Genomic DNA, 18,615 nt, shown 5'->3' with positions numbered 1-18,615 from the left:
AGGATCAAACTCCCCCCAGATAACACTCTCAAGACCTGCCTCAGTCATCCCGTCTGGACATACCCAGTCAGAGGCCAGCCCTTCCCGAATCTGAGCGATTTTGTCATACAGATACTGCACAAAATCCTCAGCTCGACCCTGCAAGGGGTCATCCCGCACTTCCAGATGGAGGAGGGAGCGGGTCACCCTAAACAGGGCGGCCGGGCGATTATCTGATGACGCGATAAGAGCGGCAAAATAGCTAGTTTTCGCCGCTTTTATCGCCACTAGGTAGGTCTTAATATGAGACCTCACCAGTGTTCGGTCAGGTTCGGAGCGGCTGGTCCTCCAACTACTCTCCAGGCGTCTTTTCTTAAGAACAGGATCGTACTTCCAAGCTTAATTCTTTTTCATATCTTCCTTCAGACAAGGCCATGCATAATAGGAATTGTGAGAAACTTATCCATTATGGCAAGTCTGGGAAGTCTTTGGGAAGTCAATGAATATGTATGGCATTTTGTTATCAGGTTGTGAGCTGGGGTTGTCCTAAGTATAGATAATAATGAAACACTAGTTTAGCAGAAGCAAATTGCTACTCTGTCTGATTTCTGTCCCACCGAAACAACTCTAATCTTACTTTTAACATTTTGGAGGTTGGGAGGGGATAAAAAGGTAAAGGTAAAGGTTCCCCTCACACATAAGTGCTAGTTGTTCCCGACTCTAGGGGGCAGTGCTCATCTCCGTTTCAAAGCCGAAGAGCCAGCACTGTCCTAAGACGTCTCCGTGGTCATGTGGCCGGGATGACTAAATGCCAAAGGCTCAGGGAACACTGTTACCTTTCCACCAAAGGTGGTCCCTATTTTTCTACTTGCATTTTTTACGTACTTTTAAACTGCTAGGTTGGCAGAAGCTGAGACAAAGTAATGGAAGCTCACCCCGTTACGCAGCACTAGGGATTTGAACCGCTGAACTGCTGACCTTTCGATCGGCAAGCTCAGCGCCTTAAAACAAACACTGAGTTGCCTCCTCCTCATTTTTATTTTGTAAACATATCTATTGGCCTTAGGCAGAATTTAAGATCCTTCTGGAAATAAAGATGATCCTGGATCTAATTATTTTGGAAGAAAAAATAATGTAAATAAAATTCCCATGATTTCAGTATGGTGTTCTTGCACATATTTAGGTCGGAAGGGGCCAAGGGCTGCACCTGAATGTTGCATCTTTCACTGCACAATCTGTACAAGCTTCTGTGGTCTGCAGCTTCCTATCTTTCTATTAAATCCTATTCTATTAAATCCTGGTGCTACTAGTACAATCTAGGAGAGAATCCTGCCCTTAAGAAAGTTTTGGACAAACTCAAAAAACTACTCTCTGAAGTCACGCATTCATAATAGGACAAGGTTTGCGTTATGGTACCAGTCACCATCTCCTCCCCTCCTTTCAAACTCTGGTATCTTCATGTATTTGAACCCACCATGTCCTCACCAGGTCAAAGTCTGGTTATCTATCTCTTCTCTAATGAATTATTCATACCATTTTGGAATTGCTAAGAAGCTGCACCTCTGTTTTTGTTTCATGTCGTTTATTATCAAGTTTCCTCCACTCCCTCTTTTATTAACTCAGGGGCAATAAAACCAGAATTTGATATCAAAGTTACAAACCTCAAACACACGGACAGGGAGAGTGAAAACGTGGACTTCCAACTTTGCTTTGAAGATTCATTCCTATGTGCTATTTATTATTGCCACATGCTTCAGTATTGGAACCAAATGTGCTAGGAAAGCTTTGGAAAAGACATTTACCCTCCCCCACCTGTCTTCTTTTGAAAGTAAACTGAATTTGCTTAACCAGAAACTTTTCAGCCCACAGGAATGAATACCCACACGAGGGTTTACCTGAAAATGGTGAGTACTGCATTGATTACCAATAGGCTTGTGAGTACAATCTGAAATGCAGATTGTAATCTATGAAATTCTTTGGGGTTTGGCAACTAGATATCTATAGATCATATATGCCAAGTAGGCCATATCCATCTGGTACATTGGCCCACATGAAGAGAATAGGGAGCCCATTATAGTAACAAGATTATCCTGCCATGGTCCTACTCCATGGAACTGGACATCCAAGTTGCACCCTTCTTTATGGTTTTCTGAAGGAGAATCAAGATGGAAGTCTTCCACAGAGCTTTTGATAGTTGAAGAGTGTTGTAGTTGCTCTATTTTGTTTGGAGGGGGGTTGCTTGGAAGGGGGTTATTTGATTTGATAATGCTACAAAGTCAGTAATAAAGAAATAGCAACAGTACTTAGACTTCTATACTGCTTCATAGTGCTTATACAGCACTCTCTAAGTGTTTTATAGAGTTAGCATATTGCCCCCAATAATCTGGGTCCTCATTTTATTGAACTCGGAAGGATGGAAGGCTGAGTCAACCTGTACTTGGTAGTACAGTGGTTTAGGAAGGCTGAGTCAACCTGTACTTGGTAGTACAGTGGTTTAATGCACCCTGTTATTAACACAGCTGCCTGCAATTTCTGCAGGTTCGAATCTCTCCAAGGCTCAAGGTTGACTCAGCCTTCCATCCTTTCTAAGGTAGGTGAAATGAGGACCCAGTTTGTGGGGGCAATAAGCTGACTTTGTATAAATATACAAAAGTATGAAGGCTATTGCTTAACGCATTGTAAGCCGCCCTGAGTCTCCGGAGAAGGGTGGCATATAAATCAAAATTAAAAAAAAAACTTGGAGCCATTCAGAATTGAACTCCTGGAGTGAGCAGTGAGTTAGTCTGCAGTACTGCAATCTAACCACTGCGCCCCCAAATACCAAATACATATGTTGGGTATGAATAACGAAGGACACCTGCCTTTCAAGGTTTGCTATTTTAGAAACAAAATTAAAGAGAAACAACTCTGAATAAGCAAAATTTGGACAGGATTTCCATTGTGCAGTTAGTGTCAGGGGCTTGATTCAGCTATTCCACACAACTGATGGATGGAATAAAGCTAACGCTCTGAATCATTTTACTGAGGAAAAGCTGAGAGTCAGAAAGAGAGCACGATATGAACCTCTGGATGTTCATTGCCTGACAGAATATCAGAGTTGGAAGGGACCTTGGAGGTCTTCTAGTCCAATCCTCTGCTCAAGCAGCAAACCCTGGACCATTTCAGACAAATGGCTGTCCAATCTCTTCTTAAAAGCCTCCAGTGATGGAGCACCGACAACTTCTGGAGGTAAGTCATTGATTGACAGACAGCTTCTTCTGTTTTTCTCTCTTACAAACCATATTCTTTAATTGGCCCATCTGCAATTGGAATTTGATTCTGATGGACAAATCATAGAGGGACTCACTGCAGAGTTCCTTAATTAGAATGCATCTTCGTGTATTAGCAACTACTGAGCCACAGGGACAAACCAGACAGAGAACCCTAATAAACATTCTCACAGGATAGGCAAAACCTAAGTCCCCACGGGCACAGTTATGACTCCCTCTAAAAATGGTCTGTAATTTAATTTTACAGTTTAATATGACAGAAAACTATTAAACCCATGAGAAGTAGGTAGTTTCACTGCAGTTTCTGGGTTGGCTTTGCCCATCTTTGCCACCCTAACATCCAAAATGTTCCTTCATTTGAAAGAATTTGTAAATTCTATATTGTAAATTCTGGTCTATATCAAGAGGAGCTTTGGGAGAGAAAGGTTTTTAGTTCAAGGTCTTATATTATCCCAGACCCAAGGTGTGGCTTCAGACCATTCATACCTTCTCAACTTCAGTTAAACTGATTATATAAAAAAGAAATACATTGAACCATGGTCAAAATTCAAAGCCTAGCATCAAAAATCCCATAAAGTTCTGGATTAGCAGAGATCTATAATAAGTATGTGCAATATTTGGATCTGAAGGAGATGAGAGAGTGCTTTGGATCCAGTGTGAGTATCATTGCTGTATCTGTCAGATCAGATGCTGCATACCTCTAACCTGTAATAATGATTTCTTACCAGTTCTTTGGCTTCTGCTAGAAGATCTTCTACATCTGAGAAGCTGAAGCTGGCCAAAGTGATGAATTGGCTAACCACAGAAACAAACTTGTCCTCTGGATTGGAAGGCTGGGATTTTTGGTATTCCAGTTCCTTTAGAAAAACAATTCATGTTACTCCAGATAGAGGTAGTCATAATCCCAGATAATGATTGAAATTTAGAAATCCCCAAACAGCTCAAGTCCAAGACCCCCAAATGTACACTCCAAGAGAACTGTTTCTGATGATGTAATATGAAAAATGCATAAATACTGCACTCATGTGGGAAACAGGCTGTTCAGTTGGGTTAGCCAGCCAAATAAATTATTTATCTTCCCAGTAGCTTTTAGTTGAACAAATCCCGGCTGACATGAACTATGGATAAGATTGGCCGAATACCCTGGCTCTGGATAAGTGTTAAGGAACTGAATGCAAGGAGCTATGGAGGGACAATTCTCCAGTTCTGTTTCAGCCCTTCATTTTTATTAAGCACATTTTATACTGTATTTCTGTAAAATAAAAAGCAACAAAGCAGGAAATATCCAACATATCCAACACACCTTCTTCTCTCCTTTCCCCCCACAACAGCAACCCTGTGAGATATGTTGGGCTGAGAGTGATTTTGGCAGTCTAAAGTCACCCAACAGGCTTTCATGGCTAAGGTGGACTTGAACTCTCAATCTCCTGCTTTCTAGCCTGATGCCTTAAACATTAGACGAAACTGGCCAAGTATTTCCTCTGCAGCCAGTTTAAATTATAGCACAAAGGTCAACTATCAGATAAACCTGGATAATAAAAGCTTTCTGAGAAATCCCCAAGTCATGATGGGACCCATTCAGAGGAGGATATCCCATAGAACTGATGCCACTAGGAAGAAGCCTCTGATCCTGGTGGATGGGCACTGACAGAAGCTAGCAAAGCCTTGGAGGTTGTGCAGTTATATTGGTAAGACATATATAAGAAGGGCAATGTTATTTTGAGAAGAATGGCAGCATCTTCTAGCTTGGAATTTCTTATTTACCAACGTGTTAGGGACTTTTGTGCAACTGAATATTCATTCTGCCATAAACACAACCATGTATACACAACCATCTCCTATGCAGGTAGAGGGATAAGAGCTTCAAAATGCATTGTCCCACAATCAGGCTCTCATTGCAAGTGGGGGCCAATCTAAACTCTAATCAGGAAATAAAGTCCATCAGTTGAGTCAATCAGAGGGTCAAAAACCAATTTAAGATATTCTTTATGGTATGTTAATGATCATCATTATTCTGTGACCTTCTGTTTTTCCGTATGAAATTTTGGGCATTATTCAGTGGTGTGCTAATAAATGTATAATAACAGCCAGATCTGCTGGGTCCATTGCACTGTGCTGCTAGCTGCCAAATCATTGGCTGCTGTGCTAGGTGTAGCAGTTCAGATCTGCTCTCAACTGGAGCTCATAACATTCTTGAAAATTTAACAATTGGTCCTAGCATGCTGGTATGAGCAGCCTCCAGACACCAGTCCATCATTCTAAAGCCAGTCTTCTGTGAGTTTTTCAAACAAAATCATTCAAGTATTTTTTAAGAACACTTCCATCCCTTTAAAAGCTCTTATGATTCTATCCTAGAAGATAAATTCTGCTTCTACTCTATGCCATGCAATTTTCTCCTTCCATAGCAGCCATCCAAATATTTCAGGCACTCTCTGTGTCTATCAAAGGATTGCCTATCTCTGTCTACATCTTCATGCGTGCCTTATACACGACCCATTCCATGCTATTGAAAGTTCTGGTGTCCTGATGCAGTTAGACCTTCAAATAACCCTTGCTATCTCCTCAGATGTCCTCCTCAATCTAACAGAGGAATACAGCTCCCTGCAACAGTTTTTATTTTCTTTATTATTGATAAGGATCATTTGCTCAACAGTACTAGTGCAGGGCTAGAATGACATATTAACTCATCTTTATTTTTGCAAACATTTATGGTAACATAAAACTGATATACTTTAAGAGGAACCTCGGCCTACTGATCTCAACTCCCTTCAGCTCAATTTCTGGAGGCAATTCACCTAATCTACCATACACACACTACCCCTTGTCAAAATGTCCAAACATTTCTGAGATGGGGGAGGTATATATGTGTGAAGGACATACTGGAACAAAGGTTTATAGTTGGCTTTGCTGATTAAAATTGATTGAAAGCAGCTGTAGACCTGACTGCCACATGGGCTTCCAAACATTTCAAAACTATCTCTGTGCTGTTAGAACTATGAAGGCCAATTTTTTTTTTCTTTTAAAAAAATCACTCATGATGAAAGCAAGTAAGCAAAAAAGCTACTGAGGTCATTAACAGAGCTATAAAGCTGTAATAAGTAACAAGAAGCAGGACAGGAAAGAGAAACCATTTTCTTAGACAAGAGATAACAACGGCTTCACCTGTTTCCCACCCCCCCTCCTTCCAAGAATGAATGCTAACCCATGCTCAGATGCCCACCCACGTGGCCCGTCTTGAAATGCAAGTAGGGAACCATTAATTGGATAAGCAACACTTACTGTCTCCACAGCCCTGAGCCCACTCCTCAAGTTGCCAATGTCCTTCTCCAGTTCAGTCATACTGCCAGAAATAAAGGAAAGACATGAAATTTTCAAGCTACTCCTAGCAAAATTTTATCATGTAAGCTCTGACACCCTCCGTACTTCTCTGACTGGAGGGGGAAAAAAAGACTCTTATTTTTAGATTAGCATCTTATCTGTAGCAATTTAGTTAGCCCTGGCACATGTTGATGAAGACAGCCTTGAGGTTAAAACTGGCACGATTCATTTACCGATGTAAAATGCAAACTCTCTTTCTGAAAGTAAAGCACTGGGAAAGGTTGGGACAATTCCTACTCTGCATTTTTTCAAAAATCAGTCCTAAACTGCGTTTCTGTGAATTGACCCTATCTGAAAAACAACTTTTTTTTTTGCTACTTACTCCTCTCGTACCTCTGCTATACATAAGTTCATACAAAGAAATTAGTAGTAATAACAGTTTCCTAAATACATGCTTACTTTACTTTGGCGGCTCCAGGGACGTGTTTTAATTCTTCATGTAAGCTGAATACTTTGGGATATTTTTTTTCTATGATTGTGATGAGATAGTGCAACAAGGTAATGTTCCTGGGATAAAGACAGGCAATGATTAATAACATGAACCATAACATGAAATATTACTTTTCAACAAAGAGAAAGTAAGTGACATTTAATTCACCCCAAGGAAACTAGCTATACCTTTCCAGAGTTCAGGTGAAGAGTTCAATACTGTGATGACACACAATGACCATCCAGATCCAATTTGGACTACAAAATACTTGCTTCTCAATAGTGTGTATCTGAGATATGCTATCTGTGATTCAGAGGGCAGCACACAGTTTAAAAATAGTAATTACTGATAGCTCTGTCCTCCATGAATTTTTCTAATTCTCTTTTAAAACTAACAAGACTGGTGGCCAGTGCTACATTCATGGCAAGAGAATTTGACTACATCAATTTCTACAGACATTCAAAACATGGGTTGAAACATCATGTGGCACAGAAGCATTTATGCTTCAGCTCTTTCTAGTTCTTTCTAAGAAAAAAGCTGCCTTTCTCAAACAATTCTTTGCCTCTCATGAATGCTAAAAATGTCTCCATCCATATAGTATTAGGGTTGTCATCTAGCTGGCCTTGTTAAGCTTCTTCAGTCCCTAATGGGGAGGGAGGAACAGGAAGTTCTACTGCATGGTCACTATAATATCTGTACAACTTGATTTCTTATGTGGTGGTGAAGAGGGAAGTGTTACTGTAATCTGAGGTTCATTCTGTTTTGCGGACAAGTTAAGACAATGTTATCCAGCATAAAATTGTCCATCCTGGATCCTCTATTTCAGGGCTTTCAAACTCGCGGCCCATGGGCCAGATGGGTCACGAGCTGGCCACGCCCACGCCCAGTTTAGCAAAGGGGAAAAAAGTCACGATACGTCACGTGAGGCCACCGTAATAACATGACTTTGATACCCCTGCTCTATGTGGCTGAGTATGTGTGCCAGAACTTAAGAGGTTGTTAGTACTTCTTTGAGGGAGAGATTAATCTGACTGCTTTAAAGGAGCCCCTGCGTTCCCCCTTCTGAGGAGACTTTTTAAAAATCCAGCTTTATTAGATAATAATAATCTTCTCTCCAATCTTTTCCTTTTTGGGGGAAAGTTCTTGATAACGTAGTGCAGCTTCAGCTGCAGACTGCTCTAAAAGAAGCAGATTATCTAAATCAGGGGTGTCAAACGCGATTTCATTGAGGGCCGCATCAGGGTTGTGTTTGACCTCTGGAGGCCAGGGTGGGTGTGGCCAGGGTGGGCATGGCCAGCTCGATGTCACTGTTGGGGGCACCTGTGGTGGCCCTCCCGAGCTCTGTTTTCACTGACAGAGGGTTGTAGAAGGCAGTGGCAGCCAAAAAAAAGAGCTTGAGACCCTGTTTTCACTGGCAGAAGCACCACAGGCCAGTCCTTCACTGTTTCTAGGGTGCCCCCAGGGCTAGATCTAAGTACCCCTTGGGCCAGATCCGGCTCCCGGGCCTTGAGTTTGACACCCCTGATCTAGATTCTTTAAAGACAGAGTTCAAAAGGAAGCTAGTCTTCCAACACCCTCTTCTCACCCCCAAAATGAGCACATGCTTGAAGCTGCTTACTTGTCAATGCTGGATTTGGTATCTGCAATCTTGTTGAGGCTAGAAATTTTAAAGCCATAAGCATTCCCTCTCTGGCCCTTGTTCATGTAGTTGCCAAAAGCCAAAACCACTTCAAGCAGCTGCTTCAGGCTTCTGCTCTGGAATACTTGGATGGAAGCAGTTCGAATGGCTAGAAAGGACAAGTGGAAGAAGATCCGGTCAGACAATATGATGGTGACTAGAGAGCATTAATATGTGTTTAATGGAATGATTTACAAAGCAGCTGGAATTTTACAAACAGAAAGGAAGATACCAAGAAATGATCACAGCATTGGCAAAAAAGGAAAAAAAATAACAATAAAAAAAGATGAAAATTACAGGTGTCATTCAAATGACTTTTTACAAAACAACCAAGTTAGAAAAGAAGATGAAAAGAGATAGGTTTGCTAATAAAAATGATCATTACATTTTTTTGACACATGTGTTTTTAGATCCTGGAACAGAGTAACAGAGTTGGAAGGGATCTTGGGGATCTTCTAGTGTCCAACCCCTTGCTCAAGAAGGAACCCTATACCATTTTAGACAAATGGTTATCCAATCACTTCTTTTTATCCAGTGTTGGAGCACCCACAACTTTCGGAGGCAAGTTGTTCTACTGATTGATTGTTCTGTCAAGAAATTTCTTCTTAATTCTAGGTTGCTTCTCTCCTTGATTAGTTTCCATCCATTGCTTCTTGTACTGCCTTCTGGTGCTTTAGAAAATAGGTTGACCTCCTCCTCCCTGTGACAACCCCTCATATATTGGAACACTGCCCTCATATCACCCCTAGTCCTTCTTTTCATTAAACTAGACATACCCAATTCCTGTTCTATGAACAATTCATAGAACATTTCAACTATTAGGTGTTCTCATCACCATTAATCCTTTAATAATTCATCAAAATTAAAATATTTATGATTTAAGGTCACAGTCTATTCTCATTAACATGATATCCCATCCCCCTCCCTTGCCACCACTGTTTTGTTCAAAATTTAAAATAAAATTTAAAAGATTTTCCTTGTTTCAAATATTTATTTCAAACATAGTAGAAAGGTTCTTTGCACTTTGATTCAGTTCAAGAGAAGTTGGCTTCCTTAAATGGTTTCATCAAACATAACCATTTCCTTGAGGGCATACTTTACCTTCAACTTTGGGTTTAACTTCAGCAACTCTCTCAGCAAACTTCTTCTTAAAATATAAGGACTGCAGCCTTTGCTGGTAATGATTTATCCTATAAGAAAAAGGAGTAAAACAGTAAAAGAGCTACCTTTCTCAAGGTTAGTAAAAGTTGGAAAAAAATGACATGTTTCAGGTTAAATTGCACTGTTGCCTTCTGAAAAGTAAAAGCAATCATCTGTAAAGATTATCATCAAATACTTATTCCGTGACTTTCAAGCTCCATAAAATCTGATGTCCTTCAATTCAACTTACAGTTCCTAAAATAACATGATCAAAGCTTGGAATGTAACTTGAAGCCATCAGATTACAGAAGGTGGTCCTGTATTCTGTATTCCCAGTGCATACAGCAAAGGCAAAAGTGGCTTACAAATCAACATGATTCAATAAGAAAACACACTGAAATTAAATGGAAATGGAAAGCATGGAACCTCTTTAGCCTGTAAGCTCTTTAAAGAGCTCTATCTCCCCAAGCTTCCTGTGGCCATTTTCTCAAATCCTTAATACAACTGAGACATGCCTTTCCATATTGTTCATTTTTTGTATTTATCTCTTTCCTCCCTCACAGCAATAATTACATCAACCAAATCAATCTCACTAGGCTAGAATACCAATTTCAGCAGTATAAAAAGCCCAGATTGTAATTTTGTACTTTTTCTTCAATACATAGCCTAAATCAGACCTGTCAAACTGGCGGCCTGGGGACCGGATTCGTCACATGCTGGCCACACCCACCCCAGCTCCGCAATGGCAAAAAAGTTGTGATATGTCACAATGCATCACGTGACCGATTTAGTTTGACACCCAAGGTCTACGTGGCTAGGAAAACAACCTTCCTTTCTACACATTCATCTAGTTATTGAGTTCCTGTTTTTGGTGTAGACAGCAACAGTAGAAGGGAAGCAGCTGGCAAATTCACCTGCTCATTTCAAAGAGAAATCTGTCAGCTTTGGCCATCCGATCCAACTCATGCTTGTGTTCTTCCAGAAGATCAATGTCAGCTTTTTCAGGAACAAATTTTAAAAGCTAAAAAAGAAAAATAGGTATTTTAGATGAACAATCTTCTCTCAGGAATTCAATTTCTTACAGCACAAGAGAAAGCACAGATATATAGGCTTCAAGATTTTCTACTGAGGAGGTGGGTAAGAAATAATTTTTAGTGGACAATTTCATTGGTGGCCTGGAAACACAGATGGATAAGCTTGCAATGTATGAGGTTGTTAAGATACCTATTCCATTTTTAAGAATGACTGGAGAGAGCAATAGGTGTATGTGCATCTATATCTATTTCAAATTTCTTAACTGGCCATCTCCTCACAGACAGCTTCTAGGCAGTATTATTACCAACAGTACAGGTAGTTCTCAACTTATGACAATTAAGCTCAGAATTTTGGACATGAGTTATTGCAGTCATTAAGCGAGTCACTGACTCAATTTTACAATGTTCATAAAATGAGTCACCATGGTTGTTAAGTGAATCAGATAGTCACTAAGCAAATCTGGCATATCCAAAGGGCATACTTTGCCATTTTCTGCTGCTGTAATCATCATGGTATGCTGCAACCAGTTGTAAATGTGAGCCAGTAGCAATCACCCGAAATGTGATCAAGTGAGGATGTATTTGAGGAGCCGTAGTGGCGTAGTGGTTAGAATGCAGTATTGCAGTTCGAATCTCACCGGCTCAAGGTTGGCTCAGCCTTTCACCCTTCTGAGGTTGGTAAAATGAGGACCCATCTTGTTGGGGGCAATGAACTGACTCTGTAAACTGCTTAGAGCAGTGGTTCTCAACCTGTGGGTCGGGACCCCTTTGGGGGTCGAATGACCCTTTCACAGGGGTCGCCTAAGACCATCAGAAAACATATATTTTCAATAGTTTTAGGAATAATTATATGGTTGGGGGTCACCACAACATGAGGAACTGTATTAAGGGGTTGTGGCATTAGGAAGGTTGAGAACCACTGGCTTAGAGGAAGCTATGAAGTGGTATATAAGTCTAAGTGCTATTGCTATTGAGTGGGAAAGATGGAGTAGGGTCCCATTGCTGTTTCTCTGATACAAGTAATATTCTTACATGCCTGCTTGCCTCCCTACCAGCCAGCTACTGGCTAATCAGGCAGGCAGTCAGATTCAGTAATTAGGGTTCATTTGAGCTCCATAGACTACACAGAAAGGCTGAGTAGGCTGAGGACTGCATGAGTCAAGAGGTAACTCCCATTTAAAGGATGAGATTTACACTTGGCCTTGAATTATTTATTTATTCATCTTTCTAATTTATATAGCCACCCATCTCACAAAGCAACTGATTCTGGGCAGTATACAACAAAACTGAAAGGATGTTTTAAAGAGTATGTTGAGGCAGATCAAGTTCCCATCTCCTTTTTTCAATTAAAAAGAAATAATTGTTTCCCTAAAATATTTTTCTTCTCGTAAAGAAAGTCAGTGAAATCTCTATACAGAATGAACTGATTTCATTCCAGGTGGATCAGATTAGTCACCTGCTAAGGTGTGGTGATCTTTCTTCACCCAGTTTGACTCCTCAGTTGGGATAGAATTTATCAGCTGCATCTCTGCCTACAGCAGTCTATGAATAGTGGTGTGTGTGTGTGTGTGTGTGTGTGTGTGTCATGGAGGATTATTCACAGATAGCATCAAAGGAGACTTCTTTCCTACACTTTCTAATTTTTCTTCAAAAGACATGCTTTTTGAAAGCTGCTAAATAACACAGCAAGTTAAGGTGGAGCTGTCCCAAATCTCTCACATTTTCTACTTTGTTAAGGCAACCATTTCACATCTCTTGGTTTCTTCTTTAGCTCAGAGCTAAACTCTTCTACTTCCATAGATCAGGAGGGGGAAAAAAAACAAAACACCCAACGGCCCTGGAACGGTTGGAGCAGAGATCCTACCTAGGATCTGAACTTACATTTTAAACATTTCTGTCAAGAACTGAACACCTTCTGTACTCACCTGTTCAAGCATATCCTTTGGCAGATCCTCCTGTTCATCCATTGTTAAAATTGCACGTTTAATTTCATCATTTGATAGTTTAAGCCTGGAAAGGCAAGACAATAGAACATTGTTACATAAGCATGGAAGTCGGCCTGTCTGTCTGGCTATCTCATTACTGTAAAATTTGCTAAATTTCTAAACGTTACCTTTATGCTGCTTTTAATTGGATTGGTTTTCATTTTTGGGTTAGTTAATAAATAAGCATTAACAAACTTATAATGATCTAAGTGTATGTATGTGTGACAGAGAGGAGAGGGGGAAATTTAGAGCCTGCCCTTGGCAGTGAAATGAATAATGAATTAGGGAAATGAATATTTTGCAAGAGGTTCTGTATTTCTCTCCAAGGAATGGACTCTGGAATCTTTTGCTGTGTCAGCAAGACTGTCTTGGGGCTTTTATGTACGGGAGGGTGTTTGGTCCTCACACTCTAGGCCTGGAAAAACAAACACACACAAACCCTGCATGAAGATGCCCCTAGAGAATATTTATCGGAGGGGATGGGGAGGGAGATAGGAAAAGTTCTTCTCTGACAATGCAGGGGGGAAAGAGGCCAGCAAAAGCAGTAAGCCTATCCAGAAAACCACAATAATTATCTTTGTTGGCAGCAGCTGCTAAGCACAGACAATCTGAGATGGAAGGTAGTTACAGCCCTGGCTGTCACAAGGATTTAAATGATGAAACTTGTTGACAGGGTGTGACAGCTTGCAAGAGATGTTGAATGGGTGTGCTTAGCTTTCATGAGACAAACAGCTAGCCTCATGAGGAGGGTTAAAAGAGAAGGGAGTGTGCATAACTTTAACAGGCTCAGAATACACTTTTGGGATGGGGAACCCTTTGCAACCCAGAGACAAGCCAGTGCAGAAAGACTTTTGACCGATATATAAAGGGAAAGTAATATTTTCTTAGGGTAGTAACTTATTAGGAAATTGGATAAATCAGTGTTGCAGAGCAACTTTAAAACACTGATCAGCTATTTAGGGTCTGGAAGGAATTATATCTGGAAGAAAGGTAGTGACTAGTTATGCTTCAATATGAAAAGCACATGCCTGTGCCAGGAAAAAGGCTTAGGTATAGCCGGTGTTGTGCTGATAAAGGCATAACAACTGGTTCTGCTGTCTCTACTGCCACTGCTGCATTGCATGGATAGCTGCCAAACAGCTGAGGGGGGAGGGCTAGGCACTGTGTCTCAGCTGAGAATTCCAGAATATTTAACAATCAGCTCTCATGATTGTTGGCTCCAGTACATCCAATATGAGCATGGCAAATCTAAGTCTTCCCTTATCAATTCTGCCTTTTCAGTGGCAAAACTGTTGTCTTTATCTGTATGGAAAGTAATACCCTCATCACCCAGGAGAAGAGCGAGAGGGAGGGAAAGTGAATCCAGGAAGTTTCATGTGTGTGTGAAGAATGTGAAAGTCATAAGATGCTCCATTTCCATGAGGAAGCCGGAATGGTAAAATGGCTTGGAGAGAATTTCTAATCAGCGAGTTGGGTGGGAGATGGCTTGAAAACTGAATGAAATGAAGTTTGCTCTGAGAAAGCATCAGTGAAGCAACCAATATTGCCACTGTGAAATGGATTCATCTGAGATGCAAGGCCTGGAATCTAAGCTTGCCCAGATTCAGGGATGTTATTATAACTTCTGGAATAGTGGAAGCACATGAAACAAATGAAGACTTGAAAACTGGATCTGGAAATTAAGGAAAATGCCATTAATTAAAGAGCATTGCTAAGTCTGACCACCACCCTTTCCATTAGAAGAATAGTGCTGGATCAAACTAGCTTTATCTAATCCAGCATCATGTTTCTCCCAGTGGCCAAAGAGATCCTTTGGGGAAGTTTATAAATCAAGATGATAGCACTCACAGCTAGTATTCAGAGGATGCTGCCAATAACCCTCAATAGGATTTGTGAAGCCAGCGAAGGAGGAGAGCTAACGAGAGCACAGCTAACTCAGGTGCAAAGAACAATGTCTAGGTTTGTTCGATACAGTTTAAGAATCAACCCCAAAATGCAAAACCATATATGGTCATATTACATTCATAGGAAAGAGGGGGGGGATGGAAAACCAAAAATATTTCCTAGCTTGAGAAGAAATCTAATATGACCTCATTGTCCAACCATTTTTCCCAGAGCTAGAGATCAAGGCAGAAAGAGATAAAATATCTAGCAAGGCCGAACGTTTCAGAGATGCATGCCAACAATATCTGGTTTGCTTTATAAATGTATAGGATAAATAAAGAACTGGCCTGATGGTCATGTATAGAAATCTTTCCTTAATTCAACAGTGCAAGAAGAAAAACAGTTAGAGTGTAATTCAACTGTAATTCTCTAGATATTTGACATGGTTCTCCCGGATGAAAATATGTAGAATTGGCTTATTTACAATATATGAATCTCAAACTTAAATTTATCCTCACAGCCTGTCAGGTAGGCTAGTCTGGAAGAAACACAATGGCATTAGTGTCTTTTGCCCTCTCCACACCACTGAAAATAATTCCTGATCTCCTTTGCCACATTTGAAAGCAGTATAGCGTATGCAAGTCAACACATTTTTAACAGGCAGAGAGGGAGAAAACTTATGCACAGTGATGGGGGCTGGAATAGCGGATTCCCATTAAACTCTAATCAGGCTGTCTTCAATTCTGGGTGCTGCACTGTTCTGGATTGTGCATTAAATCAATTATGGGTGCAAGGATGGCAATCAGCACTTCAAATAATTAAAACGTTTAAACACACATGATACTGAGAATACAATTAGGCACCTTCGCTTGTGAACAGCTGGAGGATTACTGGAGAAGGTGGAAGACAAAACATTTACACAGTGGTCATTCAAACATACATTGTTGCTGCCCTTTCTGCAATTCAGGAGCATGGTTTTTTGAATTGGGTGGTACCATATAGAGCAGGGGTGTCAAACTCAAGGCCTGCTGGATCCGGCCCATGGGGCCGACTTGGGAATATCAAAGGACCGGCCCGCAGTGCCTCTGCCAGCTAAAATGGGCTGCGTGTGGCCCCCCACTCCCTGTTTTGGCCAGCAGGATGCTGCAGGAGGCATCCATTCCGTATCCCCCTCCCCACTCCGCCGACCCACAGAGAACTACAATGCTGATCCAGCCCTCAAAGAAATCCAGTTTGACACCCTGATATAGAGAATTATAACTGAAGCTTAAAGATCTGTGCAGCAGCCCAAATTTGGTGTGCATATTACATTTCTACATTTTTTACGCTAAAAAATCTGATTTGCAGTTGTACAGACTCTCCTCAATACATGCTATTTTTTTCTATATACAGTACTTGTAATCCTGGAGTTACAATCATTCATTTAACGTTTTAAAGTTATGGACCCTCCTCCCAAAGTAGTTATCATTCAATCTGAGCAAGGCGCACTTGTCCCGCTCTGCCTCTGCTCTCACTGCTTCCCTGTTGGAGCGCAGGGAGCAGGCAAAGAAACCATGGTAGGGGGGCTGGAGAGGAGACAGCTCGCTTGATCATGGAGATCTTTGGAAGGTAAGCCTTGAGCCTGTAGTGACCCGGTGGGGCAGGATGGGGATGGAAGCATGAGATATCTCAGTGGGTCAGGGGAGGCCTTGGGTGGTCAGAAGCAGGTGGCCTGTTCCAGCACTAGGACTCCCATGGTCTTCCCAACCCTGAGATACCTCATATGCACTTAACAACCTGCACATTTGATTAGCGAATGCATTGGGTAAAGCAGGAGTTATCACGTTCATTTAACATGATCCAATTAACGAATCCTCAGGTTACGAATGTAACTGGCAAGCTCTATTACATTTGTAACTCGAGGATTACCTGCACAATCTTCTTTTTAGGGATAAAAGTTGTTCCACAGTACAATTTTTGAATAGAGTGCAATGGATGCCAGAAGACCTCTCCTCTTGCAGCCACAATGGAGTTCCTTTTTGGGTTGACTCCACTTTAGACCCTCTAATAATCCAATGCTTTTCATTTCCTATTTGTGGCTACTGGGAGTTGCAACCTCCATGAAGCTATCTAATCTTGCTACAGGCAAATGTATAACATATAGAATGCTGTCTGTCTCTGTAAAAGAAAATGAACCTAAAAGAGACGTGGTCCTCAAAGAGACTTTCAATCTTTCAGAGGATGTCTTCTATAGAGAACTTGTTCTTACAAAAGAAGGGCAATGCATTTAGTGATACCTTGAGAGCAGAATATTGCAGTTCTGAGCCCTCCGACCATCTATTACTGAAAGCTCCTTGACTTTATGTCTGGAACTCAGTGTGTCATCAATGGAGTCTTCTTTCTACAAAAGGCATGGAAAGAATTCATTAATAAGTAGATGTGCACTGATATTTTAGAAGTTCTGGCACATGCCAATATCTCAAACATCAATCAAGAAGGGTTACTAAGGCCACCGATTAAACTGTAACTAAAACACAATAATCTATTTCATAAATTGGAAGGTTATCCAGGAGAAGGAAAAAAAATAGGCTATTGGTTACAAGTGGATAAATATTTATCCGGTTACAAAGATTTAAGAATCCACAAATAAGAGACAGTGAGGAGCACAGATAGTCTTTTCTTGGATATGTTGTGACATTTTATTTAGAGTTGGTTGCTATCAGCTGGGATATTGCAAAGGAAACTTTTCATGACGCTATAAATGGAACAGCCCTTGTTCAATGGCATTATACCTTTTCATATGCAAACGATCCCAAGTTTAGTCTCTAATATTTCCATCTGATATGTGTAAAAATCTGAGATGTGTAATAGTCTGGATGTGAAAGACTTTAGCTTATCAAGACAGATATTACTGGAAAGGACAAAAAGTTATTCCAATTCCAGATAAAGCTTTTTCCCCTTCAACATTGAACAAAGAGGTGGAAAGTTATCTGCCAAATCAGATTTTTGATCCATCCAGTCTGTATCATCTTTTCTGACTGGCAGAAACTCTCCAAAATTTTCAACTAGAATTTTTCCCAAGTTTCATATCAAAGATCTTGAGCCTGACACCCTCTGGGTGCAAAGCAGATGTTCTACGGATTTGCTCTTCAACAATTGTAATTTAAGAAAAGGTGGTAGGATCATGATTAAGTTACATAGGGGAAAACATGGGTAAGTACAAATCCAGGAATGGACAAACGGATTCATTGGGACAGCAGTCTTTTCCAATCTCATGCCCTGTCAAACCCAGCCAGACTGCCATTCAAGTTTGATAACAGATGAAATCAAACATATCTGAGGATTCTGGAGAAAAGCTGGTTCAACATAACTAAACAATTGTTTGATTGCAGTCACAGAAGGAATTTGGGATATTCATCCAAATCTTTTTGAAAATCTGAAATAATGCAGCCCAAATTTCAAGTTGGTTCAGTCCACATACATACATACATACACTCATATATATGTTTTTGTTTCTTTGTAGCGACACAGAAGTTTTTTTTTTTTTTAATTTGATTTATATGCCGCCCTTCTCCGGAGATTCAGGGCGGCTTACAAGGCGTTAAGCAATAGCCTTCATCCTTTTGTATATTTATACAAAGTCAGCTTATTGCCCCCACAAACTGGGTCCTCAATTTACCTACCTTAGAAAGGATGGAAGGCTGAGTCAACCTTGAGCCTGGTGAGATTCGAACTTACAGTAATTGCAGAGAGCTGGTGTTAATCACAATGCTGTCAGTCTGCTGAGCCACCAGGCCCTTGTTGTTTGTCTTCCAGGATTTTTCTTCTACAGTCTAGCCCAGTGTTTTTCAAACCTAGC

General features: G+C 40.7%; 1 protein-coding gene across 9 annotated transcripts in view; it reads right to left on the bottom strand.

Moving 5' to 3' along the window:
• DAAM1 (dishevelled associated activator of morphogenesis 1) overlaps nt 1–18,615 on the bottom strand; it is a 163,529-nt gene that overhangs the window by 3,542 nt on the left and 141,372 nt on the right. For all 9 annotated transcript variants that reach the window (XM_034433502.3, XM_087895852.1, XM_060693423.2 and 6 more), the window contains 8 exons: nt 17,054–17,157; nt 12,834–12,918; nt 10,789–10,895; nt 9,836–9,924; nt 8,675–8,843; nt 7,026–7,133; nt 6,528–6,588; nt 3,974–4,105 (listed from right to left, as the gene is read on the bottom strand). In XM_034433502.3, the coding sequence (XP_034289393.1) occupies nt 3,974–4,105; nt 6,528–6,588; nt 7,026–7,133; nt 8,675–8,843; nt 9,836–9,924; nt 10,789–10,895; nt 12,834–12,918; nt 17,054–17,157 (855 nt within the window). The remainder of the gene's footprint in view (nt 1–3,973; nt 4,106–6,527; nt 6,589–7,025; nt 7,134–8,674; nt 8,844–9,835; nt 9,925–10,788; nt 10,896–12,833; nt 12,919–17,053; nt 17,158–18,615) is intronic.

This window comes from Pantherophis guttatus, chromosome 1 (genome assembly GCF_059756535.1).
Source record: "Pantherophis guttatus breed Tessera chromosome 1, ASM5975653v1, whole genome shotgun sequence".
NCBI lineage: Eukaryota > Metazoa > Chordata > Lepidosauria > Squamata > Colubridae > Pantherophis > Pantherophis guttatus.
Note: the sequence above shows the minus strand (reverse complement) of the source record. Positions and strands in the feature narration are given on the sequence as shown.